General features: G+C 41.9%; 1 protein-coding gene across 4 annotated transcripts in view; it reads right to left on the bottom strand.

The window, feature by feature from the left end:
* Nucleotides 1-25336, bottom strand: part of rnf213 (ring finger protein 213) — a 164878-nt gene that overhangs the window by 30972 nt on the left and 108570 nt on the right. For all 4 annotated transcript variants that reach the window (XM_062970800.1, XM_062970802.1, XM_062970801.1 and 1 more), the window contains 7 exons: nt 20407-20598; nt 15429-15568; nt 14171-14325; nt 10769-10987; nt 9603-9784; nt 482-602; nt 75-175 (listed from right to left, as the gene is read on the bottom strand). In XM_062970800.1, the coding sequence (XP_062826870.1) occupies nt 75-175; nt 482-602; nt 9603-9784; nt 10769-10987; nt 14171-14325; nt 15429-15568; nt 20407-20598 (1110 nt within the window). The remainder of the gene's footprint in view (nt 1-74; nt 176-481; nt 603-9602; nt 9785-10768; nt 10988-14170; nt 14326-15428; nt 15569-20406; nt 20599-25336) is intronic.

Genomic DNA, 25336 nt, shown 5'->3' with positions numbered 1-25336 from the left:
TTCCTGAGTCTAACTATGAGGACAAATTCAAAGCATACTCACTAAATGAAACAAACTTATTCCAAAAGACTTACTTGCAAAATGTTGAACTAGTTTCATCCTTGCACTGGCACATCACTTTCATCACTGCAATGAATGTGATATGGGTTTTTATGTCAGAATCCCACTGAAAACACTGAAAATAACAAAAAGAACTGTCACCTTCCAGGTTACGAGCAGGGATGGGAACAAGATGCTCAACTAAAAACAAACATGCATTAGTTCCCATTGTTATAGAGAATCTAGTCAAATGAACTATCCCAATTGACTTTGTTGTGTTGAACATTTTTATTAGAACAGCTAGGTAGAAATGCGACTGAATCTGATATAACTTAATCCAAGATAATATTTACATACTTGATAATAATTATACACCTGTATAATGCACTACTAATCAATGATTAAGACTGTCAATTGTTACATTCATCAATGAGGTTCTTACTTTTCCAATCTGCAAGCTGTACCTCTTCACCTGATTCTTCACCTCTGGAATCAATGTTTCAGCTTCAAGAATCACATGTTCCACGAAGAGGGACATGGAGAAAACTCGACTCCATCTGTTTCTGTTTCAAGGAGAAAACCAATTCATATTCTATTTATTAAAATGCCACGCTACATACTTACTGTGAAATTATGGATTGTTGATAGGAAGAATCCCAGAACAGGCAGGGAAGTCAGCAGATATCATCAAAGCTAAGAGTTTTCAAGCTATCACTAACTTGGCCAGCCAGTTCATGTCTTAGTCAAACAACGGAATAGGCACAAAGAAAGCACACAAATAGAAAAAAACCCTTCTTTCTGCTTTAAACCAATCATCCAGATAGGAAATAGCAGACATGAAGGGAGGTGTGGACTCTTTCTCAAAGCAACCCAGAACCCACTTTCACAACAAGTATCCAATGTAGCATATTCTGGATTGATGAAAGAAGTAATCCACAGTGGGACATACCCAGGTTTACCTCCTGAAAAGAGTGTGAGAGTGGCTGCCATCGTGACAGAATCACCTCTTGGACCACCCTTTTCATAAATGCAGCATCACCCACAGCCTATATTGGTGCTATAAGAAATCTTCTTAGGAGGTAGAGTAACAGCATGCACGAGAAACGGTGCTTGATTCATTGGCTGAGAATGCAGAAGTAAAATTATAGTCAGAATGGGGCAAGGAAGATTCCAAATCTAGATTCCAATCATCACCATCTAATAAACGCAGTGAAAGAGAAACCAATGGAGAACAGCCATGCTGACTATGCTGGTTTTCAACCTGTTTGCAACAGTACCTTGCTGACCTTCAAAATGGCCGCTCTAGGACTGAGAAGAGCATTTAAAATAGTCATTGGAAAAGGCTTCTTCAAAATGGTAGCCAACTCCTTCATCCTGAAGCAAAGCTGAAAAAAGGCACAGAGAGCTGGGGGGAATATCAGGAGGCTCTATGAATGCATGATTTGTTCATTTCATGTGACAAACACAGCAAACTCCTTGCTTACTGCAGTCAGAGCACATAAGGTCTGTCCTTGGGAGGTGGATATTTGGTAAAGGAGGACTGGGAGTGGGGTCTCCTGTGAGACTGCAGGCAATCCCATTCATTTGGGACCTTTGTCTAGGACCGAAGACCTTTGTCTCCAATCTCCATGCAGGCTGTAGAAGACTGTGTGTGGAGATATGCATGTACAATCATCTTTTAGTCTCTGCTGATTTGCAGTTTGGGGGTGGGGAGAAGGGGAGCTTATTTGGTTTTACTCTTTTAGAGAGGTCAGAAGACATGAGAAGAGACCCTTTTTAAAACTTCTTAGGCACAGCAGAAACCCTTTTCCCCACCAGAGCTGAAAAGAGAAGGAAAGAAGAGGAAGAGATATTAAGAGAAAGAGAAGGGGTTTTTTTTGAAGTTCAAAAGACAAAAAAATGAAAAAATGGAGAAGAAAAAAGTTCAAGTAGCAGGGAATTCAGATGCATGAAATAAGAGAGATAAAAACAAAAGGTGAGAAAATAAAAATAAACTCTACTTTGGGTAATGGCAGCGAAAAAACTGAACCAGACAAGAAGTTGACTGAAAACTCTAGGCTTTGATATCATCAGCCATCCTGTTTAGCTCTGACAGTGAGGATGAGGGGTTGCTGGAAGGGCCAGTGTTAGAGACCAGCAGCTCCCAGCACACACACACACACACACCCCAGCCTTGCTTAGTTATTACAGAAGAAGACCCTTCAGCATTAGCTACCACTTCCCAGCAGGAGGAACAAGCAAAAGCCAGTACATTATGGCAGGCTGATGTACAGTTAAATGCTCTCCCTTTGATGATTCAGACAAGAGCATGCTGCGATTCAGAGGTCTGCCTAATTAGCAGAGAAGGGGGCTCTACACAGGCAACATCTGAGAACAAAGGACAAACATTCTTCAGTCTTGTTTAAAGTGGCAATGTATTTGCTTCAGGGTGTATCTCTCTTGTATTGGCCTTGTTGACTCTGGAGTGTACTTCGGACTTCTGTGTTTTGGATTCTGACTTTATCGTCAGACGCTGTTAGCTTTGGACTGCTGGCTTTGTTGATTTTGTACTGGAATTCTGATGGGTGTTTGTTGCTGAATACACTCGGTATGACCATGGTAACTTGGGACTCTGATATCGCCCCCAATGGTTGGTGTGTGTAAAACTATATGCCTAGACCAGTGACACTCAACCTGTGGGTCCCCAGATGTTTTGGCCTTCAACTCCCATCAATCCTAACAGCTGGTAAACTGGCTGAGATTTCTGGGAGTTGTAGGCCAAAACACCTGGGGACCCACAGGTTGAAAACAACTGGCTTAGAAGGACTTTAGCTTTGGCTGTCTATGTATTTTGGGACTTTGTCTGAATCTTATGTTGATTTAACCTGGACTTAGGAAAACGCAGCATCAGCTATCTTTCTTGCTTGTTCTGGATGATGATAGGATGCAATCCACTCTGTCAATTCTTCTTCTCACTAACTCAGGAAATATACACATACACCAATAATATCAGACAATTGGATACAGGAAATGGACTCCAAATGTGTAATACAATTAAGATATTTGCCCTATGCAGAGATAATCAATTAAGCTAGTGCAGAGTGAGCCCAGTAGCACACCTGCCCTTCATACACAGCTCTTGCCTGACCGGGAAGGGGGGCGCTAAAGGGTCATATCTGTCCTATTAAGCCACTCCAACTGAAAGATAAACAAAAGATTTGCCAATAAGCATGGCTATAATTTGTTAGCCCATCTGCCATGGCAGCTTCCACAAAAAAAACTTTATACAGAATTGCATATGTATATGACTGACTATATAACATGTATAACTTGTACGACAGAAATTGAGAGTATCAGTGGGTGTCAATAATGAGGCTTTGAAGGAAAGCTGACTACTGTAGAAGGACTTGAGATATGGATGGCTTAAATAACAGCCATGCACCATGTATACTAATGTATGTCAACCTCAATTGTAAGTTGAGGGTAGGTTTGGAGATTAGTGATTTTGATATGACTTCTAGGTAAGTAGAGGGTCCAGAGAGGTGAAAACAGCAGTGTCACCAGCTGTCTCTGACCTCTTCCACCACCGTTTTACCGCCCACGTATTCAAAAAGGCCAGAAGCTGCTTTGTGGTGGAGAAAGGAGAATAAATTGGTGCATATTTTATGTTCTCACAGGATGAACAAATAGTTGCTTACCTGTAACTGTGGTTCTCTGAGTGGTCATCTGTGGAATCAGCACATGTGGTAGTTAGTTGCACGTGTGCAGCTAGTTCGGAACCTTTAACAGCTGTTTTCAATTAGAGGGCTATGGCCCCCGCCCCTCCTCCCCAGAGGGTATATATATGGCATGCTTGGGCCATAGCCTTAGTTCCTCCACCGTGTAATGGCAGAGTCCCCAGGCATGACAAACAGCGGGGAGGAAGGGCGGGGATGTGCGGATTTCACAGATGACCACTCAGAGAACCACAGTTACAGGTAAGCAACTATTTGTTCTCTCACGTGGTCTCTGTGAAAACCGCACATGTGGTAGATTAACAAGCTACTCACCGAGGCAGGTGGGTGTCATGCCACCGCTGAAAAAAGGACTGCTTGTCCAAAGGCTGCATGGCGTTTCGATAGAATGTCCAGTTTGTAGTGTTTAACAAATGTTAATGGTGTGGATCAAATTGCTGCTTTGCATATGTCCTCCAAAGGAACACCATGGTTGAAGGCTATTGAAGTTGCCACTGCTCGTGTAGAATGCCCTTTGATATGCATGGGGGGTCCTTCCCCGCCATCTGGTAGGCTAGACGGATGGGGGCAACCACCCATCCCGAGAGTTGTTGTGGAGATACAGGGGAGCCTCTAGTGTCCTTACGGTATTTGAGAAATAGTTTGGGTGAAGAACGAAAAGGTTTGGTTCTGTTTAGGTAAAAGGAAAGTGCTCTCCGTACGTCCAAAAGATGAAGGGAGCGTTCTAATGGTGTGGTCAGTGTTTGAAAAAAGGCTGGTAAAATAATATCCTGTGAGATGTGAAAAAGAGATGCTCTCTTGGGTAGGAAGGATAAATCAAGTCTCATTACTATTTTATCTGGGTGAAAGCGCATATAGGGTTCATCTGAACAGAGAGCACAGAGTTCGCTGGCCCTACAACCCGAAGTTACAGCTACGAGAAAGACTGTTTTCCACGTGACATATGAGAGATCTACTGTTGCCATTGGCTCGAAAGGCGGTTTCATGAGTGCGGAGAGCACAAGGTCAAGATGCCATGCTGGTGGTGGAGGGGCATGGGGAGGGTTGATTTTTTGAAGCCTTGCAGAAAAAGCTGTACCATGGGGTCTTGGAAGCAAGAAGAGTGACCATGTCGTCTTCTGTATGCGGTGATTGCGGCAAGGTAGCAGCGGATGGATGAGAGTGAGAGGCCAACAGCTGCGAGGGAGGCGAGGTATTCCAAGAGGACAGAGGTAGGTGCTAATAATGGGTCTGCTCCATGAAGGTGGGCGAAGAAAGAGAATTTCAGCCACTTCGATTCATAGGAGCGTCAGGTAGATGGCCTATGGGCTGCATGTATAATGTCCATTACTGCTTGAGAGAGAGGTCTCCGTGTATCCTCCAAGCTGTGAGGCGGAGGCGATCTATGTCTGGGTGGCGTAGACGACCTTGGTTGGCTGTGAGGAGGTCTGGGCAACATGGAAGAGTGACATAGTTGCCCTTTGCCATGGTTGACAGAATCGGAAACCAAGGTTGGTGGGGCCACAAAGGCGCGAGTAGGATACAATTGGCTTTGTTGCTGTATACCTTGGCGATCACCTTGATGAGAAGAGGTACCGGGGGAAAGATGTAGAGGAAGGGACCATTCCAATTGAAGAGGAAAGCATCGCCCAAACAGTTTGTCAGGTTTGGTGGGGATGCCCGGGCACAGTAAAGATGGCATTTGGTGTTGAGTGATGTTGCAAAAAGGTCGATTTGAGGTTGGCCCCATTTGTTGAATAGCTGTAGAGCTTGGGTCGGATGAAGGGACCACTCGTGCGTAGCTAGTGTGGCCCTGCTGAGATGGTCGGCCAAGATGTTTTGTTGGCCCAGTAGATGTATGGCTATGAGATAGATGTTGTGATCGATGAACCAGTCCCAGATTGCTAGTGTGATGGCTAGGAGGGTCTTGGACCGGGTACCTCCTTGTTTGTTGATGTACCACATCACCGTTGTGTTGTTGGTGCAGACTTGAACTGTAGTATTGGATAGTATGTCCTGAAACGCCCGCAAGCCCTTGAAGAGAGCCAAGAGTTCGAGGACATTGATGTGGTGTGTTATTTCTGTAGAGGTCCAATGGCCTCCAATGGGTTGCAAGGTTTCCTGAGAATGCTCCCCATCCAGTGAGGGAGGCAACTGTTGTGATGGTGGTGGATGGGTCACTTGGGCGGAATGGAACGCCCACGCAAATGTTGTTGCGATGAGTCCACCATTGAAGGGAGTGGCGGACGTGACTTGGGAGTGAGAGTCTGGTGTGTGGAGAGTCCTTTACGGGGTCGAAGGTCTTGATAAACCAGGCCTGAAGCGGACGCATCCTTAGGCGGGCATATGGAGTGACTGCCGTTGTGGAGGCCATGTGGCCTAGAATGGTTTGTATGTCCTTGGCTGAAGAGAAAGGGCAGTGAAGAATGAGGAAGAGAGATGTGCGTAGAGCACGAAAACGGTCTTCTGGGAGTTGAGCTGTGCACGTGGTGGAGTCTAGTAACGTGCCGATAAAACAGATCTGTTGAGTTGGCTGAAGGTGGGATTTCCTGAAGTTGACTACGAGTCCTAGATTCTGGAGAAGGGAAAGGGTAGTGTCAATATTGTGAAGGAGGGATTGTCGTGACCTCCCAATTAGAAGCCAGTCATCCAGGTAGGGGTAAAGAGTGACTCCTTGCAGGCGGAGGTGGGCTACTACTGCCGTTATGCATTTAGTAAAAACACGGGGGGCTGTAGAAATACTGAAAGGTAAAACACGAAAACAAAAAGCTTGGTCACCGACCATGAAAGCAAGGTACCTGTGGTGTTCTGGAGCTATAGCCACATGAAAGTATGCATCCCGTAGATCCAGGGTAGCAAACCAGGCGCCTTTCGGTATTAGTGGTAAAATTGTGGTTATTGTCACCATTCTAAATTTCCGAGAACTGATATAAAAATTAAGGGGTCGCAAATCAAGGACTGGGCGTTGGCCCCCATCTTTTTTTTGGGACCAAGAAATAACGGAAAAAAAATGAAAATGGAAAAAAGGAAGGATGCAAGGGTACAATTGCCCCTTTTTCGAGCAGGGTACTAATCTCCTGGCAAAGGACAGGGGATGGGGTTGTGGATCTGATGTAGCCCGTCCTTGGCTGTGTGTGAAATTCAATAACATAACCATGTGATACTACATTAAGCACCCACTTATCTGTGGTAATATGGTGCCATTGATGTGCAAAGTGTGCTAAACGTGAACCAAAATAAACAGGAGGCTGGTGATCAGTGGAGGGAGAAGTAACAGGGTGGTGAATGTGTGCCCTTAACTCAGTGAGGGGAAATGGGTTTGGAGGTGAACAGGGGGAAAGTTTGTTAAAAACGACCCTGTGATCTAGGTTGGTATTGTCCCCTGCCCTGTTGGCGAGAGCGAGTAGATGCTGGCTGCCTCGAAGGGGGGGGGGGGTTGGGATGGTTGCGGCAGTTGTCTGGTATTGGAACCATAAGGCCTGCGCTGGTAAGATGAGTATGGGGTCCATCTATTCCTGGGAGGGTAGTTACCAGAAGAAGTAAAGCCGTAGCTATAAGTTGTCTTTTTCATCTCCTGAGTACTCTTTAATTGGCCATCAGTGTCCAGGTGGAACAGGGTATCATCATGGACTGGTAAGCTCTCCGCAGTATCTCTGCCCTCCTCGGAGAGTGTGGAAGCTCGAAGCCATGCATGTCTACGAATAGCTGTCGCCGTTGCAAACATGTGACCTGCGGTATCCGCTATATGTTTCGCCATCTCCTTTTGGGCTCTAGCAAGGGCAATGGCTTCATGGTGGCATGCCGTAGCAAAGGAGCGGTGTTGCGAAGGTAGCATGTCGAGGTATGGACCGACCTTCTTCCATAAGTAATCCTGGTAGGAAGCCATATAGGCCCCATAGTGAGCAAGCCTAGTCACGAACCCAGCGGTGAGGTGAACCTTTTTGCCTAATCCCTCCAGTTTCCTGCCTTCCTTGTCAGCCGGGGTAGGGCATGACTTGGACGAGCATCTACCCTGAGTGACCTTTATTGCTAAAGAATTGGGCTTAGGTGGTCTTGCTGCCCAAAGGGCGGAGGTAAGGTCAATCCTATAGAGGCTGTCGCATCTCCTTGAAACCGGTGGGACAGCAAAGGGAGGGGTATCTGGGGTTCTGGCCAGTTGTAGGAGGTATGGTAAAGGAGGAAGAACCATAGCGGGGGTTGGAGTTTGTTGTTGTTCTGAAGGAAACAACGGGTCCTCTATAGGCTTCTGTGGGTTGGGTATTGGTAATGCTAAGGCCCGCAAGAGTCTTATGATAAGGGCTGAAAATGTTAACATTTCTTCGGGTGGTGTGGGGTCTGGCAGTGGTGGCCCCGCTTGGTCGCCCTCAGATATGTAAGATTCTGAATTGGAGGCAGAGAGGTATTGTGGTGGCTCTTCATGTTGGTAGGAAGGTTGTGTCATGGGCGGGGGGTCTTGTGGAGAGAGCAAGGGTGGTTGAGCTCGATTAAAGGCTGCGACTGGGCCAAAGAAAATTCTCTACCACCAGGAGACCGGTGAATAAGGTCTTCATGTAGTGGAGGGAGTGCACTGTGCGTAGGTGGTTCACTCCATGTAGAGCGACGAGGAGGAGATTGGAAGAGGTCATGAGAATAGGAGGCAGCCTTTGGTGAAAGGAGGCGCTGAGCAGGAGAGATTCGTTCAGGCGACGGGATGGTAGGAAGGGAAGTGGTTGCCTGGCCCTCCTCCGCATTGTGAGCCCTGCGTGCCTCGGTCCCGAGAGCACGGGCCCGTGTGTCCAGCCTCATCGGGGTGGAGAGGCTTTGTTGAGACAAAGGTGCGGGGGGATTGGCTGACTCCTTTGGGAGCAGGGCCGTTTCCTCACCCCGAGAAGGTTTTGCGTCCGGAGGCTGGGGTTCCCCCGCCTCCTGGCTAAGTTGACGCCCTGGTGTGGGCGGAATTGGCGATGGCGCCGCCCTCGGAGCGGTGAAAAGTGAGTGAGAGAGAGACTGGCTGGAGGAGGCGGAGCGATGCTTCTTTCGCTTTTTCTTCTTCTCCTTTTCCTTTTCCCCGCCAGCATGCTCCCTGGTTGTGGAGGAGGAACGGCTGCGTTTGGCTGCCGCTGACGGCGTTGGGGGGAGAGACGGAGGCGGGAGACAAAGAGAGCGTCCTGGCGTTGGAGGTGCCGAGGGGTTTGCTTGAGCCGCCTGAGGAGGGAGGAGCGCTCGCTCGTAAAGGAGCGCTTTAAGTCTTGTTTCTCTATTTTTCCGCGCCTGGGGTGTGAAGGCCCGGCAGGCAGAGCAAGAGGCTGTGGAGTGGGCCTCTCCTAGGCAAAGAAGGCATTTGTCGTGCCTGTCAGTGTCCGGGAGCTTTCCCCCACATGACAGGCATTTTTTGAAAACTGGAGTCGCCATGTTTGGCAGAAGGAGAACGAGGTAAGTAAGGGAAGGAAAGGGAGTTACAGGAGGTTCCTATAGACTGCTGCTCACACGGCGGAAAAAAAAGGAACTAAGGCTATGGCCCAAGCATGCCATATATATACCCTCTGGGGAGGAGGGGCGGGGGCCATAGCCCTCTAATTGAAAACAGCTATTAAAGGTTCCGAACTAGCTGCACACGTGCAACTAACTACCACATGTGCGGTTTTCACAGAGACCATGTGAGAGAACTAACTTTTCCATTTCACCACTCTATTCAGAAAATGGGATGGTTTCTTTTTGAGAAGAATTAAGGTACAGTACTTACACTGAGCTGTTGCTAGGTCAACCAAGGTTTTTTGGGATGAATTTTTTACTAAAAATTTCAGAGTTATACATAACTAGGGTTGGCAACTAAAAGCCTTTGCCATCTATCATTAATCTCCAAATTTTATTTATGCCTTGAAAAATCCTTACTTGACTTCCTGGAGCAGTTGATCACATTGGTTTCCCCTGCTTTGCAAATAATTTCCTGTACAAACAAGTTCAACTGGCATTTGAAGGTTCTTCACCTGCTGGAGCCAAGTTTGAGGTCTACACTTTAATATATCTTCTTCCAACATTTCAGTACAAGCCACTGCAGCAAACACATCTAGTACCTAAGATAATGAGGCACAACAATGATGGTTAATATAGACACAAGACAGTAAGGAGGGGGTGTACTTTCTAAAGTTATAAATTTTGTTTAGATAGTCTAATTAATATTATCGATAGATTGAGCAATGAGTATACAGGAAAGCATGACTCTGGATCCTGAAGCCCTTTCCTGTTAATATGCCAGAAAAGGAAATTGAGCAGTATGCAGATTATCCATTTTGTCATACACAAATAATATATTTGTGACCAAAGCTTATCTATTTTCTGTTTCACAATGTCTATTCTACTTATCAGTTAAAATGCCTCTTCGACTGATTGACAAGTAATTGATGAAAAGGACAATCATTTCCTGGCGTATGGATTGGCTTGATCTTCTTGCTGTCCTAAGCACTCTCAGAATTTTCCTCCAACACCACAGTTCAAAAGCGTCTCTCTTCCTTCGCTCAGCCTTCCTTATGGTCCAGCTCTCGCATCCATAGGTTACTACTATGAGGAATATCATTGCTTTAACTATGAGGACCTTTGTTTCCAGTGTGATGTCTATATTCTTAACTATTTTATTGAGATTGGTCATTGCATGTCTACAGTAAATTTTATATACTTGTTTTAGCAATAACTTTCCATCAGTTCTAGTTTGAAGCCTTTTCAATCTCCCTCACCTATGTATTATTCAAGTTCTATTTCCATTTTTTTTCCAGTGGAGTTGTGATAAATGTTTAATGTACATTTACACAAAAGATTGTGACACTGTAGTTATGTACAAATGATTTAATATGAAAGGGCATTCAAGATATCTATGACCACTTTGCTATGTAGGAAAACTATAGGAAGCTTCAAAGTAACAGACATGGTGAGAGGCTTTACATATCATCTCTCAAAATTTTTCCATTTTTCTTAATACTTAAAAGGAACATGAGAATGTTTTTTTTTTCAGATCTTGCTTTGTTCTAGAACACTAAAACTAATCTACAGAATAGTCTTCTTACCATGTGGTCATATGGGATGCTGCGTCCTTCCTCAGCATGTTTATTAAGAACATCCAACACAGGAGGATACACAGCAAGAATCCTGGAAAGGTTTTGCAGTCGACTTTTAAATTTATAGTAAGCAAGATGGATCCATGGAAGAGGCAGCACTCTCTCTTCAGCACTGGAAGAGGTTTCCTTCATTTCCTCTATGCATGATAAAAGGGCCTTTTGCAGCAACTGGAAATAAATAATAATAATAATCTATATATATAAAAGACAAATGGTGTCCTCCCCTGCCACTAAACAACAAAAGTACAAGCCCTAGAACCTAGAAATTTGGCAGCACAATCCACCATCCTTGCCCCTACGTTCAGACAACAAAAAGAAAAGAAAAATAAAGTCCTAATTAGAGGGAGAGGAATAATTGTCTTTAGCCAATTGCTGCCAGTTAGAAGACTAAGCTCCACCCACTTGGTCTCCTAGCAACCTACTCAGGCCTCACTCTCTCTTCCACACTGCCTATAAAATACAGATTATCTAATTTGCACTCGATTATATGGCATTGTAGACTCAAGGCCCTTCCACACAGCTATATAACCCATTTATAATATTATATTATCTGCTTTGAACTGGATTATCTTGAGTCCACACTGCCATATAATCCACTTCAGTGTGCATTTTATTCAGCTCTGTAGAAGGAGCCTCATATAATCCAGTTCTAAACAGATAATATAAGATATCCAGTAGAGTCTCACTTATCCAACATAAACACCCTGGCAGAACATTGGATAACTGAATATGTTGAATAATAAGAAGGGATTCAGGAAAAGCAGATTAAACATCCCATTCCCTCACGACCCTATCTGCTGCCTAACTGCCATCCATGTCAATGCCAGACATCCTCAGAGATTATGAGATCTGTTTGAAAACAGACAAGTGGGATGTTTATTTTTATCTCACCAATGATACCCAGGATGGGACAACTCTTATCTGTCTCAGGCAACTGTGAATATTCCACTTCCCCACCTTGATTGCCATTGAATACCCTTGCAGCTTCAAGGCCTGCCTCCTTCCTGCTTTAGAGAGGAATCCTTTGTTGGGAGATGTTAGCTGGCCCTCAGTACATCATGTCTGGAATTCCCTGATTGCTCAGTGCTGTTCTTTAGTTAACTGTCCTGATTTCACTGATTTTTTAAATACTGGGAGCCACATTTTGTTCATTCCAGGCAGGTAGGAACCATCCAAGCTTTGAAGCTACAAGGCTATTCAGTGCCAATTCCAACATTCACACTTGCCTAAATTAGACAACAGTTCTTTCTTCCACCCTGGTCATTCCACAGATATATCAACTCCACTTCCTTTTGTTACGACACATTTCACAACCTCTGAGGATGCCTGCCATACATGCAGGCAAAACATGAGGAGACAATACATTTGGAACATGACCAGGCAGACCGCAGAACTCAGAGCAACTCAATACAAAGAGAAACAAAAATACTATAATAAATACAAAAACAAATTAAAAAACCAAAATAAAATAATACAATTTAAAATACATAAATAATAATAATATAATCAAATAATAAAATATAATACATACAAATAATAAAATAATAAAAACACAAATAATAATGAAAGAATAAAAATAAAATAAATACAAATAATACAATAAAAATAATAAAAAACACTAAAAATAATTAAAAACACTAAAAATTAATACAATAAAATACTATAATAACAGAAAATAACTAAAAATAATGCAAGAAAATAATAAAATATAATAAATAAAACAGATAAGTTACAATAAAATTAATTTAAAAATACAAATAAAATCAAATAAAAATTCCACAACAATTTTTAACCAATACCACCAGCACTTTGCCACAGCAATGCGTGGCTGGGCACAGCTAGTAATAATAATAATAATAATAATAATAATAATAATAATAATAATAATAATAATAATTTTTATTTCTTGCCCGCCTCTCCCTCATGGCTCGAGGTGGGTCACAACATTGCTAAAACACACATTTACCTAAAAACATTCTTTAAAATTCACGTTATAACATATTTCCACAAAATACATATTAATAAAAAACACAAAACAAAGATTAAACATAAGGTGCAAGTTTAAAAATTGTCATTAACACTGTTTGAGTTATTAAAATAAAACACAAGGCTTTAAACAGTCAATAATATCTCTTAATGATTATACACCCCATTATAACACTGCAGGAGTACAACTGTTGGTCATAAAACAAACAGGATCCCAAATCCTTCCTGCAGTAAAACATTTAGTAGACGAACCAAAGAACATAAACTGCACCATGATGAACTGGAAGAGGCTGCCTTCATATCTCCACACGTAAGACTGTGAGGAAGGCAAAGGGCATTAAAGATCTCTATGACCACTTAGCTATGTAGGAAAACTATAGGAAGCATCAAAGCTACAGACATGGTGAAGGCTTTGTGTATCACCTCTCAAAATTTTTCCACGTTTCCACTCTTGGTCTGAAGAAAGCATACTCCCGTAATCCTAAGGGAAGAGACACCAACCATGGCTCAAGACTTGTTGATGAACAGCAGGTGGGTGATTGGGAGGGGGTGGGGCGTAGGGGGGGGGGGAGATAAATGGAGAGGACGCCAAGAAGAGAGGGTAAGACCAGAGTCCATTGGATCTATTGTGAGCACTTTAACGGTTTGTTGGCTTCTGCTTGAAGACTATTATCATGCATTTACCTTACAACAGAGGAATGAACACCCATATTGCCTCAAAATCTACTGATGCAAATACAGTTCTTGAGGCGGTTGTTTTACAGTTTCAGCTGGAGAAGCCAAATTATTCTCTGGCCTTTGTTCCCATTCCACTCAGCTTATGTTCATGGGGCTGCATTTGTTTATATACATAAATTCCAATAACATTAAAAGCTGAATGTAGATAATTCATTTGAGCTGTGATCTATTTTATCATTTCTGCTTGATGAAGAAGCCTGTGGAGCTTTGCAAACTGATGTCATGTATTTTATGCCTTTCAGTTGGCCAAATTAAGTTTTTGTCATCCAGTTGTAATATTCTATGTTGTAGAAACAATATTGCATTTGTTTAAGCTTTTATTTTTACAGTGCCCAATGTATGTGATATGTATTAAGGTATTTTTGAATTACCTCCCCTTCCACTAAGAGATTCTGAGGTGATGAGCAAATAAAAACAAAATAAAACAAAACAAGGACTGAAAACATTTTAAAAACACAGTAACATTTCCAAAATATCCTAAAAACAGTCCAAAAACAAACCTGGAATCCAGCTTTCAAACAGTAATTACAAATACCATAGAGAACTGCCACAAACTAGTAGAGAACTCCTGAACATCAGAACATTAATTTTTCCATGCACTCAGACACTTGTCATCGAAATACGTACAATTAACTTGCTCTGAGAGGACACACCCATTGTCAGGAGGAGGAAGTCTCTGACATAACAGTAGAAAAGAGTTTCTCTCTCTTCCTCAGAGAAGCTGGCAATGTATTTCCCCAGTGGTGTCTGCTGAAAAATGCTCACAAACTTCTCTGCATGGTCTGCAAGACAAGAGTACAAAGGGAAAAGGCTGGGCTTTAGTAGTAGTAGTAGTAGTAGTAGTAGTAGTAGTAATACTTAATAATCCGAAAATATATCACAGTCCTAAACACCTGGGAAGTGTTCGACTTGTGATTTTGTGATACAAAATCCAGTATATATATCTTGTTTTCTGTGTCATACTGTGTCAATAATAATAATTTTATTTCTTACCCGCCTCTCCTCATGGCTGCACATATCTGACCTAAAACACTTGATATATTATTGGTCATGTTTCCCTGATGATGACATTGGAATGTAAAATCTAGACTGTATCCAGAGGTGGGCAAAACTATCTCTGACTTCACTGACAAAACTTGGGCTGAAATCCTGTTGCTAATTGAAATTAGTCCAAACATGTTTTGTTTTGAACTCTCATGTTAGTGACATGCACATAAATTTTGATTTGGATACCAGCTCTGCATGCAGTGTTCAAATCCTTCTCCTCATAATCTGTTGGCCTTATGGGATGCTGCTGCAGCCTTTCACTGGCCAGAGGAGGCAACTATCCGGGAAAGAGTAGTGAGACCACTTTTCTACACTTCCACAAAAGCTCACCTCTTCTCCTGGTCACTGCCTCCCCTCAATTTCAGTGAGACATTAAATAGCTGCCACTAAACAGTGGCACAGGCACATCTGCAGTATGACAACTGCTTTGGGGAAAGCACTGCAGAGTGCACAAAGCTAATCACAAGGATTATTTTGTGTCACACACACCAATGTAGGACCTCGACCAATCTTTTTAGCAATTGACCAGTAGCATAGTACTGTACTGTACTTTCTTCTACAACATTCTGGGATGTGTGGCCTTTTTTAGCAGGACCACTCAAAACAAGCTACTTTGAACATTCCCAATTAGCATATCTAGATCAAGAAGAATCTGTCTTGATTGCTCAGACTCAGAAATTCTCTTACATAAATAGTACCAGCCTTGCTCATATATATAGCTTCCCAAGGATGGAAGAAGACTTGTACATCAGAAAGGGATGGTATCTCAGCTGTATCTTTCAAAACGTATTATTTTCCCAAAGAGGTGCTAATTACAATGGCTGCTCTTCACTCTCACCTTTACTGGCTGTGATGTATTGAGCCTGAACCCAAAGCTCTTCTAGATAATCTTTTATTCTCCAGCTGAAGGGCATTTCATTACCAGTATCCAAAGATTGTGCAAAGTAATTTGGCACCAGAATAGTTTCACTTTGAGAGCTGGGAAAGACAAAAACAAGTATTTCAAACAGAAAGGATGCCAGCAATATCCATTAGCAGCAGTAACTTAAAAACACATATATATGTTTAAAATGCACTACTTGGATTATTTTAATTATTTATTTATTGAATTTATATCCCACCTTACTCACAAGATGAGATTTAAGACATCTTACAATAATTCTTAAAAGATTAAGTTATAAATTAGCTTACAAAAGGTACAAAAAGGATTAAATAGCAAAATTATTGTAAAAACACATTTAAAACATGTAAAATACTTAAAACATAAGCTCTTATACACACTATAACTCCACAATTAAAATTGAAAGAATTGTCTGAATAAAAACATTTTACTGTCAAAAGGAGAGCTAAGAGGGGGTCAAGTGGACATCCCCCAGAAGAGAGGTCTACAGCCTGGGAGAACCACAGAGAAGCCTCTCTCCAAATGCCTTCACCAAACTCACCCGCAAAGGTGGTGGGACTGAGAGACCCCATCTCAGATTGTAACGGTATCAGTCTACCACACCATACAAATAAATTATGATTTGTTTGAACAGAAGTAGTAATACTCAACGTAGAATATGATATGCACACTCATTAGTAGTGAATTAAATGCATTGCTGTTACTCCATGTCACCTCTCCATGACTGTGCTGTAGTCTGAGCAGAGTAAGGAGTCCACGGGCATGATTCATCCCCCCCCCCCCCCAAAATGGCACATTGGACATTTACTGTAAAGGTCCACTCTAGCCAACAAGAAGGAGCCATCCAAGAAACGTAAATTCCAGTCATTGCTTCATTGGGGCAAGGAATCATGTGATGTTTTGGAACTATTTCCTCTAATTCTTCCACAGTTCATTCCAAGGCAAGGGAAAGGAAGACAGAGAAGACCCCTATCCCCAAATGAAAAAATAGTATTGCTGCCTACAGATGGGGCTGAGTGCATTTTTCTCTTTGACTAGAATACAATGCATTCTCAGCCAGTAGAGAAGGAGACATCCAAGAAAGGGGACAACCCTGGGAGAGCCCATTTTGGTTGTTTTTATAATTACAATAAAACTGTGTAACATTAAGTTGTTTGTCTTTGTTTATTTTAATTTGCTTTCAATTACTGTATTTCAGTATTAATATAAAATTAATACAGCTTTTATGGTATGGTATAAGATAAACCTATTTTAATAGTAACTCCAAAGCTACCAAAGCTACATTTATCCAGCACCAATCTCCATAGGCGTTGGTTAACTGAGAATCTATTGCACCACATTTACTAGATGAAACAAGGAAAAGAACTGAGGAGGAGCTAGAGATCTAAGGATTAGGAAGAGGAATGTAGTGTCACCTCAGACTGCAACTGTTGGGAAGTAGCAGCAAAGTGTTGCAAATATTGGGAGGTAACAACAAAGCCCACTGATAACAGTCAAGGTTGTGGTGGAAGACGCTTCCCCATTCATCAATATGTGATAAAAAAAATCAACTGGCAACCCAGTTGGTTTTGGGACACAGAGCCTATGGGTGTCACTCGTTTCTCTCTCCAGTCACATGCTCCAGCCCATCTTGGGATGAGTCTTGAAGGGAGTCAGGAACTGATTATATAATGATCATATAATATAATGATGATAGTAGTAGTAGTAGTAGTTCAGCCACCTAAGAACCCACCCCAAGACCCCACAGATGGAAGACAATCGTCCTCGAAATACGAGGGATCGCCTAAGTAAGTAGTAGTAGTAGTAGTAGTAGTAGTAGAAGATGAAGAAGGAAAGAATAATATTCAGATTAGATTGCTGTGGCACTTTGTGATAAATAATTGGGTCTTGGGTTGCAGTTTGGGCACTCAGTCTCTAAACAGTGATTCTCAACCTGGAGTCCCCAGATGTTTTTGGCCTTCAACTTTCAGAAATCCTAACAGCTGGTAAAATGGCTGGGATGTCTGGGAGTTGTAGGCCAAAAACATCTGGGGACCCCAGGTTGAGAAACATTGCTCTAAAAGGTTCACCATCACTGGTCTAAGAGGTGCCAATGCTTTGACTGGGGGGTGCTTCCATGATGTCTTCAACTTATTTTTCTGGTGGAAAAGTGTGTTCGTGATGACAAAGTTTTGTCCCACATACAGTAGAGTCTCACTTATCCAACATAAACAGGCCAGCAGAATGTTGGATAAGCGAATATGTTGGATAATAAGGAGGGATTAAGGAAAAGCCTATTAAACATCAAATTAGGTTATGATTTTACAAATTAAGCACCAAAACATGTTATACAACAAATTTTACAGAAAAAGTAGTTCAGTACGCAGTAATGCTATGTAGTAATTACTGTATTTACGAATTTAGCACCAAAATATCACGATGTATTGAAAACACTGACTACAAAAATGCGTTGTATAATCCAGAACATTGGATAAGTGAGTGTTGGATAAGTGAGACTCTACTGTATTTGGTGAGGATGCCATTTGAGTTGCTGTTTCCAGTCCAGTCTTTCCCTATAGTTCCTGGCCTCAGGTCAAAAATCTTGCCCAACTCTGCAATAAAATCGCCCAGCAGGATGATTTTGTCCTCCTTTAGATATCTCAGAAAGGATGGCCTTCAACTGACAGAATTTTTCCTTGAAGTCTTCATCAGCATCTAGTGTTGGGTGTGTAGACACTTATGATAGTTGCCTGCTGGTTTTTGGCAAAATTAATTAGCAGGGTTGAATCTCATTTGTTAATGCCAATGGGTGATTCACCAGGTCATTCTTGATCACAAAACTGACTCCATGTATTTATTGTTCTGGTTCAGGCAATCTCTTCCAAAAGATGTTGCTTTCTTTTTTTTCCCTTCAGCTGTCCCTCTCCAGCTCTCTTGGAGATCTGCTATATCAATATTAAAGTGTCTCAGCTCCCTTGCAATGATAGCAGCCATATGTTCAGGGTGTTCAATGTCTGTGTTATCCAACAGTGTCCATATGATCCATGTTCCAAAATTCATTGGTCTTTTTTGACCACAAGGTGGTGACCCCTCTGGATGTGGTAGTCCAGTCAGAATTAAGTAAGGGATAAGTAAGAGAGAGAAGGCTATGTTTAGGGCACCTTTTCTAGCCCCCTCCAATTATGGGATGAATAGAGTGGATCCTAAACAGAGCTGCTCAGTTATGGATACCGCTGCTGGATTGCTCAACAGCCAGACCTTGAGTTAGAACAAGTGAATCCCTATCTGCTACACATGTGCCAGTCTGTGACTAGGGGCTTCTGGATTTCTAAGTCCTGTCCCTGTCGCCACTTGCCAATCACCATGGGACTTGTGTTAGAAGATGTCTGTGCATGAATTTGTTATATGTGTGGAGATCAGTGCAGAGCGACCAACACAGTCTTCAGAGATAGAGGTTCTGATCCAGTAGCATGCTTGACCCAATAGATGGTGGACTCTCATCTGCTGCAGCCTTCATCCGCCGTCACAGCCATTGTAACATATATCATGTATCATCCACCTGTTTTGCCACTGAGATCTTCAGATTGTTCTTTGTCTGGTTCCTTTCCTATGATTGCATCACCTTGGGAGATCCCTCTGGGAGTACGTTACTCCAACGGCTTTGCTCACAGGTTCACATCAATATGCACTTTATTCAGAAACTTATTGCAATTTTAATTTAAGGTAAAGGTAAAGGTTTTCCCCTCACATTAAGTCTAGTTGTGTTCAACTCTGGGGGTTGGTGCTCACCTCCATTTCTAAGCTGAAGAGCCGACGTTATCCACAGACATCCCCTAGGTCATGTAGTCAGCATAACTGCATGGAGCGCCGTTACCTTCCCACAGAAGCGGTAGCTATTGATCTACTCACATTTACATATTTTTGAACTGCTAGGTTGGCAGAAGCTGGGGCTAATAGTGGGAGCTCATTCCACTCCCTGGGTTCAAACCGCCAACCTTTCGGTCAGCAAATTCGGCAGCTCAGCGGTTTAACCCACTGTGCCACCAGGGGCTCCAATTTTAATTTATTTTTCTATATATTTATTTTCTACATAAGCAGATCAGTTACTCTGTGATGGAGCCAATAGGCCTGAATTATACGGACATTCTTGGTATTTGCCAGCATGTTAGAAGCAGGAAAAAGCCAATGCAAAAAATAAGAAACTATCAACATAATTAAAATAGAAATTTGTTTTACTCTTCTAGTTCTCCATACTCTCAAAGAAGTGTTGTCTTTCATTCTCAAATAAAAAAATTGTGGGAAGAGGGAACAGCTATTAGTCTCACTAACTATTCCTGATCACTGAAAAACAGGGAGACAAAATATCATAGCCTACAACTAATATGAATATAGTAGAGTCTCACTTATCCAACATAAACGGGCCGGCAGAACGTTGGATAAGCGAATATATTGGATAATAAGGAGAGATTAAGGAAAAGCCTATTAAACATCAAATTAGGTTATGATTTTACAAATTAAGCACCAAAACATCATGTTATACAACAAATTTGACATAAAAAGTAGTTCAATACACAGTAATGCTATGTAGTAATTACTGTATTTACGAATTTAGCACCAAAATATCACAATGTATTGAAAACATTGACTACAAAAATGCGTTGGATAATCCAGAATGTTGGATAAGCGAGTTTTGGATAAGTGAGACTCTACTGTATGTGCGAAGTGAATGTTCTTGCCCATGGATTTTAACCCTGCAGGTAGCACTCTGTAACCTCCCCTTCTTATGTAGAACAGGAGTGTTGGATAAGTGAGACTCTACTGTATATGTGAACTGAACAAAATATTCTATTTATATGCGGCAAGAGTGACTATTTACTCTAACAGCGAGGAACATACCAGTTTGTTACCTTCATTCACATTATTTCATGCAACATACCTATTCTGACCCATGATATAAGGGATGTTGAGAAGGTTCAGATCCCCGAAGATGAACATCCACAAGGCTTTCACACAATTTTCTGTTGCTGGCCTAATCAGCAGGTTCAAGTTACAATCTCTGTCTATGACAGACAGCATGTAAGCCAAAAATGGAGTTACCACACTTTGAACCCGTTTCCACAAGGTCTGTCTGCAAGTGTCAACAAACAAAAAGGAAGACACAATATTAACATGAAACTTAAAAGAACTAGGTTTCTTTGAGAGCCATTCTGACACATCACAGAAGAGAATGATATGGAAGGAAAGCCCTCCAACTCTGCATTTCAACTCAATTCACTTAAAATGGTGTATATGTATCCTCGATCAGGAATATTAATTTAAACACTCCAAATTGGTTACTGTTTCAAGCCTATGTCAAAGATATTGCATTTTGTTTTGCTACCACTAGTGTAGACTTATCAAATGGTTTCTTATCAATATATCCCAACTCCAAACCTATGCTAAATTTTCTGTTTCATGATTTCAGTTATTTAGTCATCATAAAGTAGAAAAACCCCTTTATAAGATGTCATATTTCTGTCAAGAAATTTTGTACTTTATCGTTGAAGAAAGGTCAATAACTGTGATCGAGGTGACCCCCCCCCCCCCCCCCAGGACTTTGTAAAAAATAGTTCAAAAATCAGGGAATTCATAGTTTTGGCCAGGACATCCGGCTGGATGTCTTGGTCCATTTGCAAAGACCACAATATCAACAACAAGGACCCTTCCCATGTTAGATAGTGTGTACATTTTAAATCAAGGGTTTAAGTCCTATATTTCATACATTTATAGCAAAAGGTAACTGAGATATTTTACTGGAGTTTACTGTGATTTACTAAAATCCTGGCACAAATGGTGTTTGACCTGTTAGCTTGAGGCAAGAGATAACGACTCTCCTAATCCTTTCCTGCACCAGTGACTCACAAACAAAAGGACTCCCTTTTTGTTTAGAGTTGAGACATATCCAGGCAAAAGGTTAGCAAAGGAAAAAAAGCCAATTTTAAACCACATGCTTTACAATCTTGCCTTTATTTCTCAAAAATTTGAAATGTATTCTTCTGCTTATCTTTCTGCTTCTCTGTATGATCTTTGACACACATTTTTATTATTGTTTCTTATTGCCAATATTATTTTCTTGTGCAATGTCTTTTCCCTCATGTATATATATATATTGAAGCAAAGTGACCTCGCTGTGAACTCTGGCCAAACATGCCTTGACCTGGGTGTAACTGGCTTGCCCCAGGCTATAATCAAAGCCTCCATCGACCTCCTCCCACTGAATCTTCGCTAGCTTGGCCATGCTATGGACACTCAATGAAACCCCCTTTCCTCCCCCTTGGATTCTGTACTTTCCTATGAAACTTATGGATTTACCCTGGACCTTTGGGTGGGTGGGAGTGGGCATTATGATTTCTGATTTTATGAATGTATTCAATGTATCCCTATATGTCTCCTTTTTTTCCTTATGTCCCCAATGTATGAAATATTAAGGGCCACTTCTGTTTGACCTGGTTGGCAGAAAGTCATCCACATTCCTGAGAGGGTAAATCCTCTCACAAAGAACATAATCAAATACCTTGCATGAACAATAAACACTGGTCTTCCCTTTTGAGTCTCGGAGCAAGGCCGCTCAAAAGAGGAATTGATCACTTGGTTCTTTGTCACATTCAAATCTGAGACGATTTAGCCTTCGGAAAGCCAAGATCGTTCTGTCTGTTATTCCTTTTGTCAATTTACCCGGCCGAACATATTGACAAAGAACTTGCCCATCTGCTCTGCTTCCAGCCTTTTGAAAACCAGAATCTGGCAAGCCATGCCAGACCAATATGTATATTTTTCCCCTGGAAATAATCTTTGGACACCTTGAGGGCTTTTGAGCTATCAGTGCCCATTATGTACAGATTACATTCACTGATTCATTCACAAATCCACTCAGTTCCCCTTTGTCAATGACTCAGACTGCCCCCTCGCTCCTGATTGGCTGAGGAGCCGAAGCGGGGATAGCTCTCTGATTAGGCAGGATGTTCGCGCCTCCACTCCAACGACCAATCAACATGAAGCCAGCTGAGGGAGGCGGGGCTGGAAAATCAAACCTTGCCGCCCTGTCTTTTTCACTATAAAGGGTGCTGTATTCTGTTGTGTCATGTCTTGCTTGATGAATGATTGCGGTTTGACATCCTATCCAGCTGGATTGTATTAAACATCTCGATGCTCTTTCTTCAGCCTACTGGTGAGATTTATTTGGGAACTGGGAGATTCTGATTCTAGCGGCTTTCTCCTTCTCGCCAGCGGCAACGAACCCTTTGGAGGGTCTCAGGTCCCTTTCTATTGGAAGGAGACCTCCAAATTCTAGCTCGATATTATAACTAATAACTAAGTAAAGAAAGGCAGTGAAATTTGTTGTGCTTCAAGCAGAATTCAGTGTAGTCCAACAAAGACACAATAACTTTGCACAGTTGCAAAAGAAAAAACAGTAAACCGTTACTCTTTACAGCAGTGCCAAACAGAAACTTACAGTGTTGCATCAAAATATAAATCTTACAAGTGAAACAAACTTACATAGTCCTTGTAGTCCAACAAAGGCACAGTAACTTTTCACAGTTGCAAAAGGAAAAAAACAGTAAACATTTACTCTTTACAGCAGAGCCAAACAGAAACTTGCAGTGTTGCATCAAAATATAAATCTTACTATGAAACAAACTTACATAGTCTTTGTAAGCATTTCAAGGTGCAAAAACCATACCAAGACACAAAGAGCATGGCTTCTTCTGCCTCTTCTTCCAAAAGAGAGAAAAGCAAAACCAAAAGCAAAACCAAAAGCAAGAGCAGGAGCAGAAGTGTAACCTAAAGTGTATCCTAATACACACATACACAGTCACACTCCACTGGGTGTGGCCCAAACTTAATTGCTTAACTGCTGACCTAGATTAGCTCCAGCATGTTATGATCAGCAGTTTGGGTTTTTCTTTAACACATAAATCCTTAGTGTTGGTCTTCGATATACCCTAACAATTTTTTCCTGAAGCTGGAATGTTTCAGGATGACTAGTGATTTATTTCCCAGTTTAAAAGGTCTGTTTTAGGAAAAGATTATGTATTTTAATCTCTAACTTTTATTTTCAATATGCTATTGCTGTATATACTTGAATATAATGCTCACCTTGCCAAAAACAGGATGCACATTAAATTTGCGTAATATGGTAATCTTAGTACTGAGCCAAAGCAATAGGGGAAATCGCTTCAGGAGCACCTGGAGCTCCTATTTAAGGGATGTCTTCTGCAATTTAATTGTCATAGATTAATGCTACGTAATCCTGGGATTTGCACTCTTTGACAGAGAAGGCTCATGGCTTTTCTTTTGTACTGCTGAAAGCTTTGGTGCTCTAACACTTTTGCTTATAAAGAAGGAATTTTAAGCAGGCAGCAACTGTAATGGGCATATTACAAAGAGTGCACCTTTTGTTGCTGCACATTACATTTATCAGCTAATTTTTTTTTTTTTTGGTTTCAGGGTTTTGGAAATTGACGTGTGCATTAAATTCACGTAGGTAACAGGTAATGTTCCCTGACATTAAGTCTAGCCGTGTCTGACTCTAGGGGTTGGTGCTTATCTCCATTTCTAAGCCAAAGAGTGGGTGTTGTCCATAGACACCTCCGAGGTCATGTGGCCGGCATGACTGCATGGAGCACTGTCACCTTCCTGCCAAAGCGATACCTATTGATCTACTCACATTTGCATGTTTTCAAACTGCTAGGTTGGCAGAAGCTGGGCCTAACAGCGGGAGCTCACCCCGTTCCCCAGATTCCAACTACCAACCTTTCGGTCAGCAGGTTCAGTGGTTTAATCCGCTACAACACCAGGGGGTCCCTGATTCTAGTAAATATGGGTTAATCAGCAGTTATTTCTGGTTTTATTAGATACAGATTTCTTGGCCATTGGAGATTTGGATGTTTAGACAAGCCTTTGAGAATATCTAGCCCAATGGCCTGCAATTATGATACAGTACCGCACTTTCATCCCATTCCCTTGTTCCTTAGTTACAACTTGCACTATCCCTTTTCCTTCTTCTTGTTTACAGTTGGCCATGTTTTTATGACAGATAACACTATAGATTATTGGGCGCTTTTCTGAGTTCAAATTGTTGTTTTATATACTAGTGGTTATATTTTTTATTGTACTGTGTGTTTATTTTATGTATTGTTTTAGGCACCTTGTGCAATATGTAAGCCGCCCTGAGTCCCTTCGGGGAGATGGAGGCGGGGTACAAAAATAAAGTTGTAATTGCTGCTATTATTATTATTATTGACACAACGACGTTGTATGACACAGCAAACAAGATAGATATGCTGGATTTCGTTTCACAAAATCACAAGTCGAACACTTCCCAAGTGTCTAGGACTGTGTGATGTATTTTCGGATGATGCGTGCAGATCCCAGTAAGGTGGCCTTTTGCAGTTGGCAGATCGTAATTTTGTCAATGTCTATTGTTTCCAAATGCCGGCTGAGATCTTTTGGCACAGCACCCAGTGTGCCCATCACCACTGGGACCACCTGCACTGGTTTCTGCCAGAGTCTTTGAAGTTCAATCTTGAGGTCCTGATAGCGGCTGAGTTTTTCCTGTTGTTTTTCTTCAATGCGACTGTCACCTGGGATGGCAACATCAATGATCCAAACCTTGTTCTTTTCCACAACTGTGATGTCTGGTGTGTTGTGTTCCAGAACTTTGTCAGTCTGGATTCGGAAGTCCCACAGTATCTTTGCGTGTTCATTTTCCAATACTTTTGCAGGTTTGTGATCCCACCAGTTCTTAACTGCAGGGAGGTGGTACTTGAGGCATAGGTTCCAATGAATCATTTGGGCCACATAGTTGTGCCTCTGTTTGTAGTCTG

The sequence above is a fragment of the Anolis carolinensis genome, chromosome 2 (assembly GCF_035594765.1).
Source record: "Anolis carolinensis isolate JA03-04 chromosome 2, rAnoCar3.1.pri, whole genome shotgun sequence".
Taxonomy (NCBI): Eukaryota; Metazoa; Chordata; class Lepidosauria; order Squamata; family Dactyloidae; genus Anolis; species Anolis carolinensis.
This window is presented reverse-complemented; position numbering and strand designations above follow the sequence as displayed.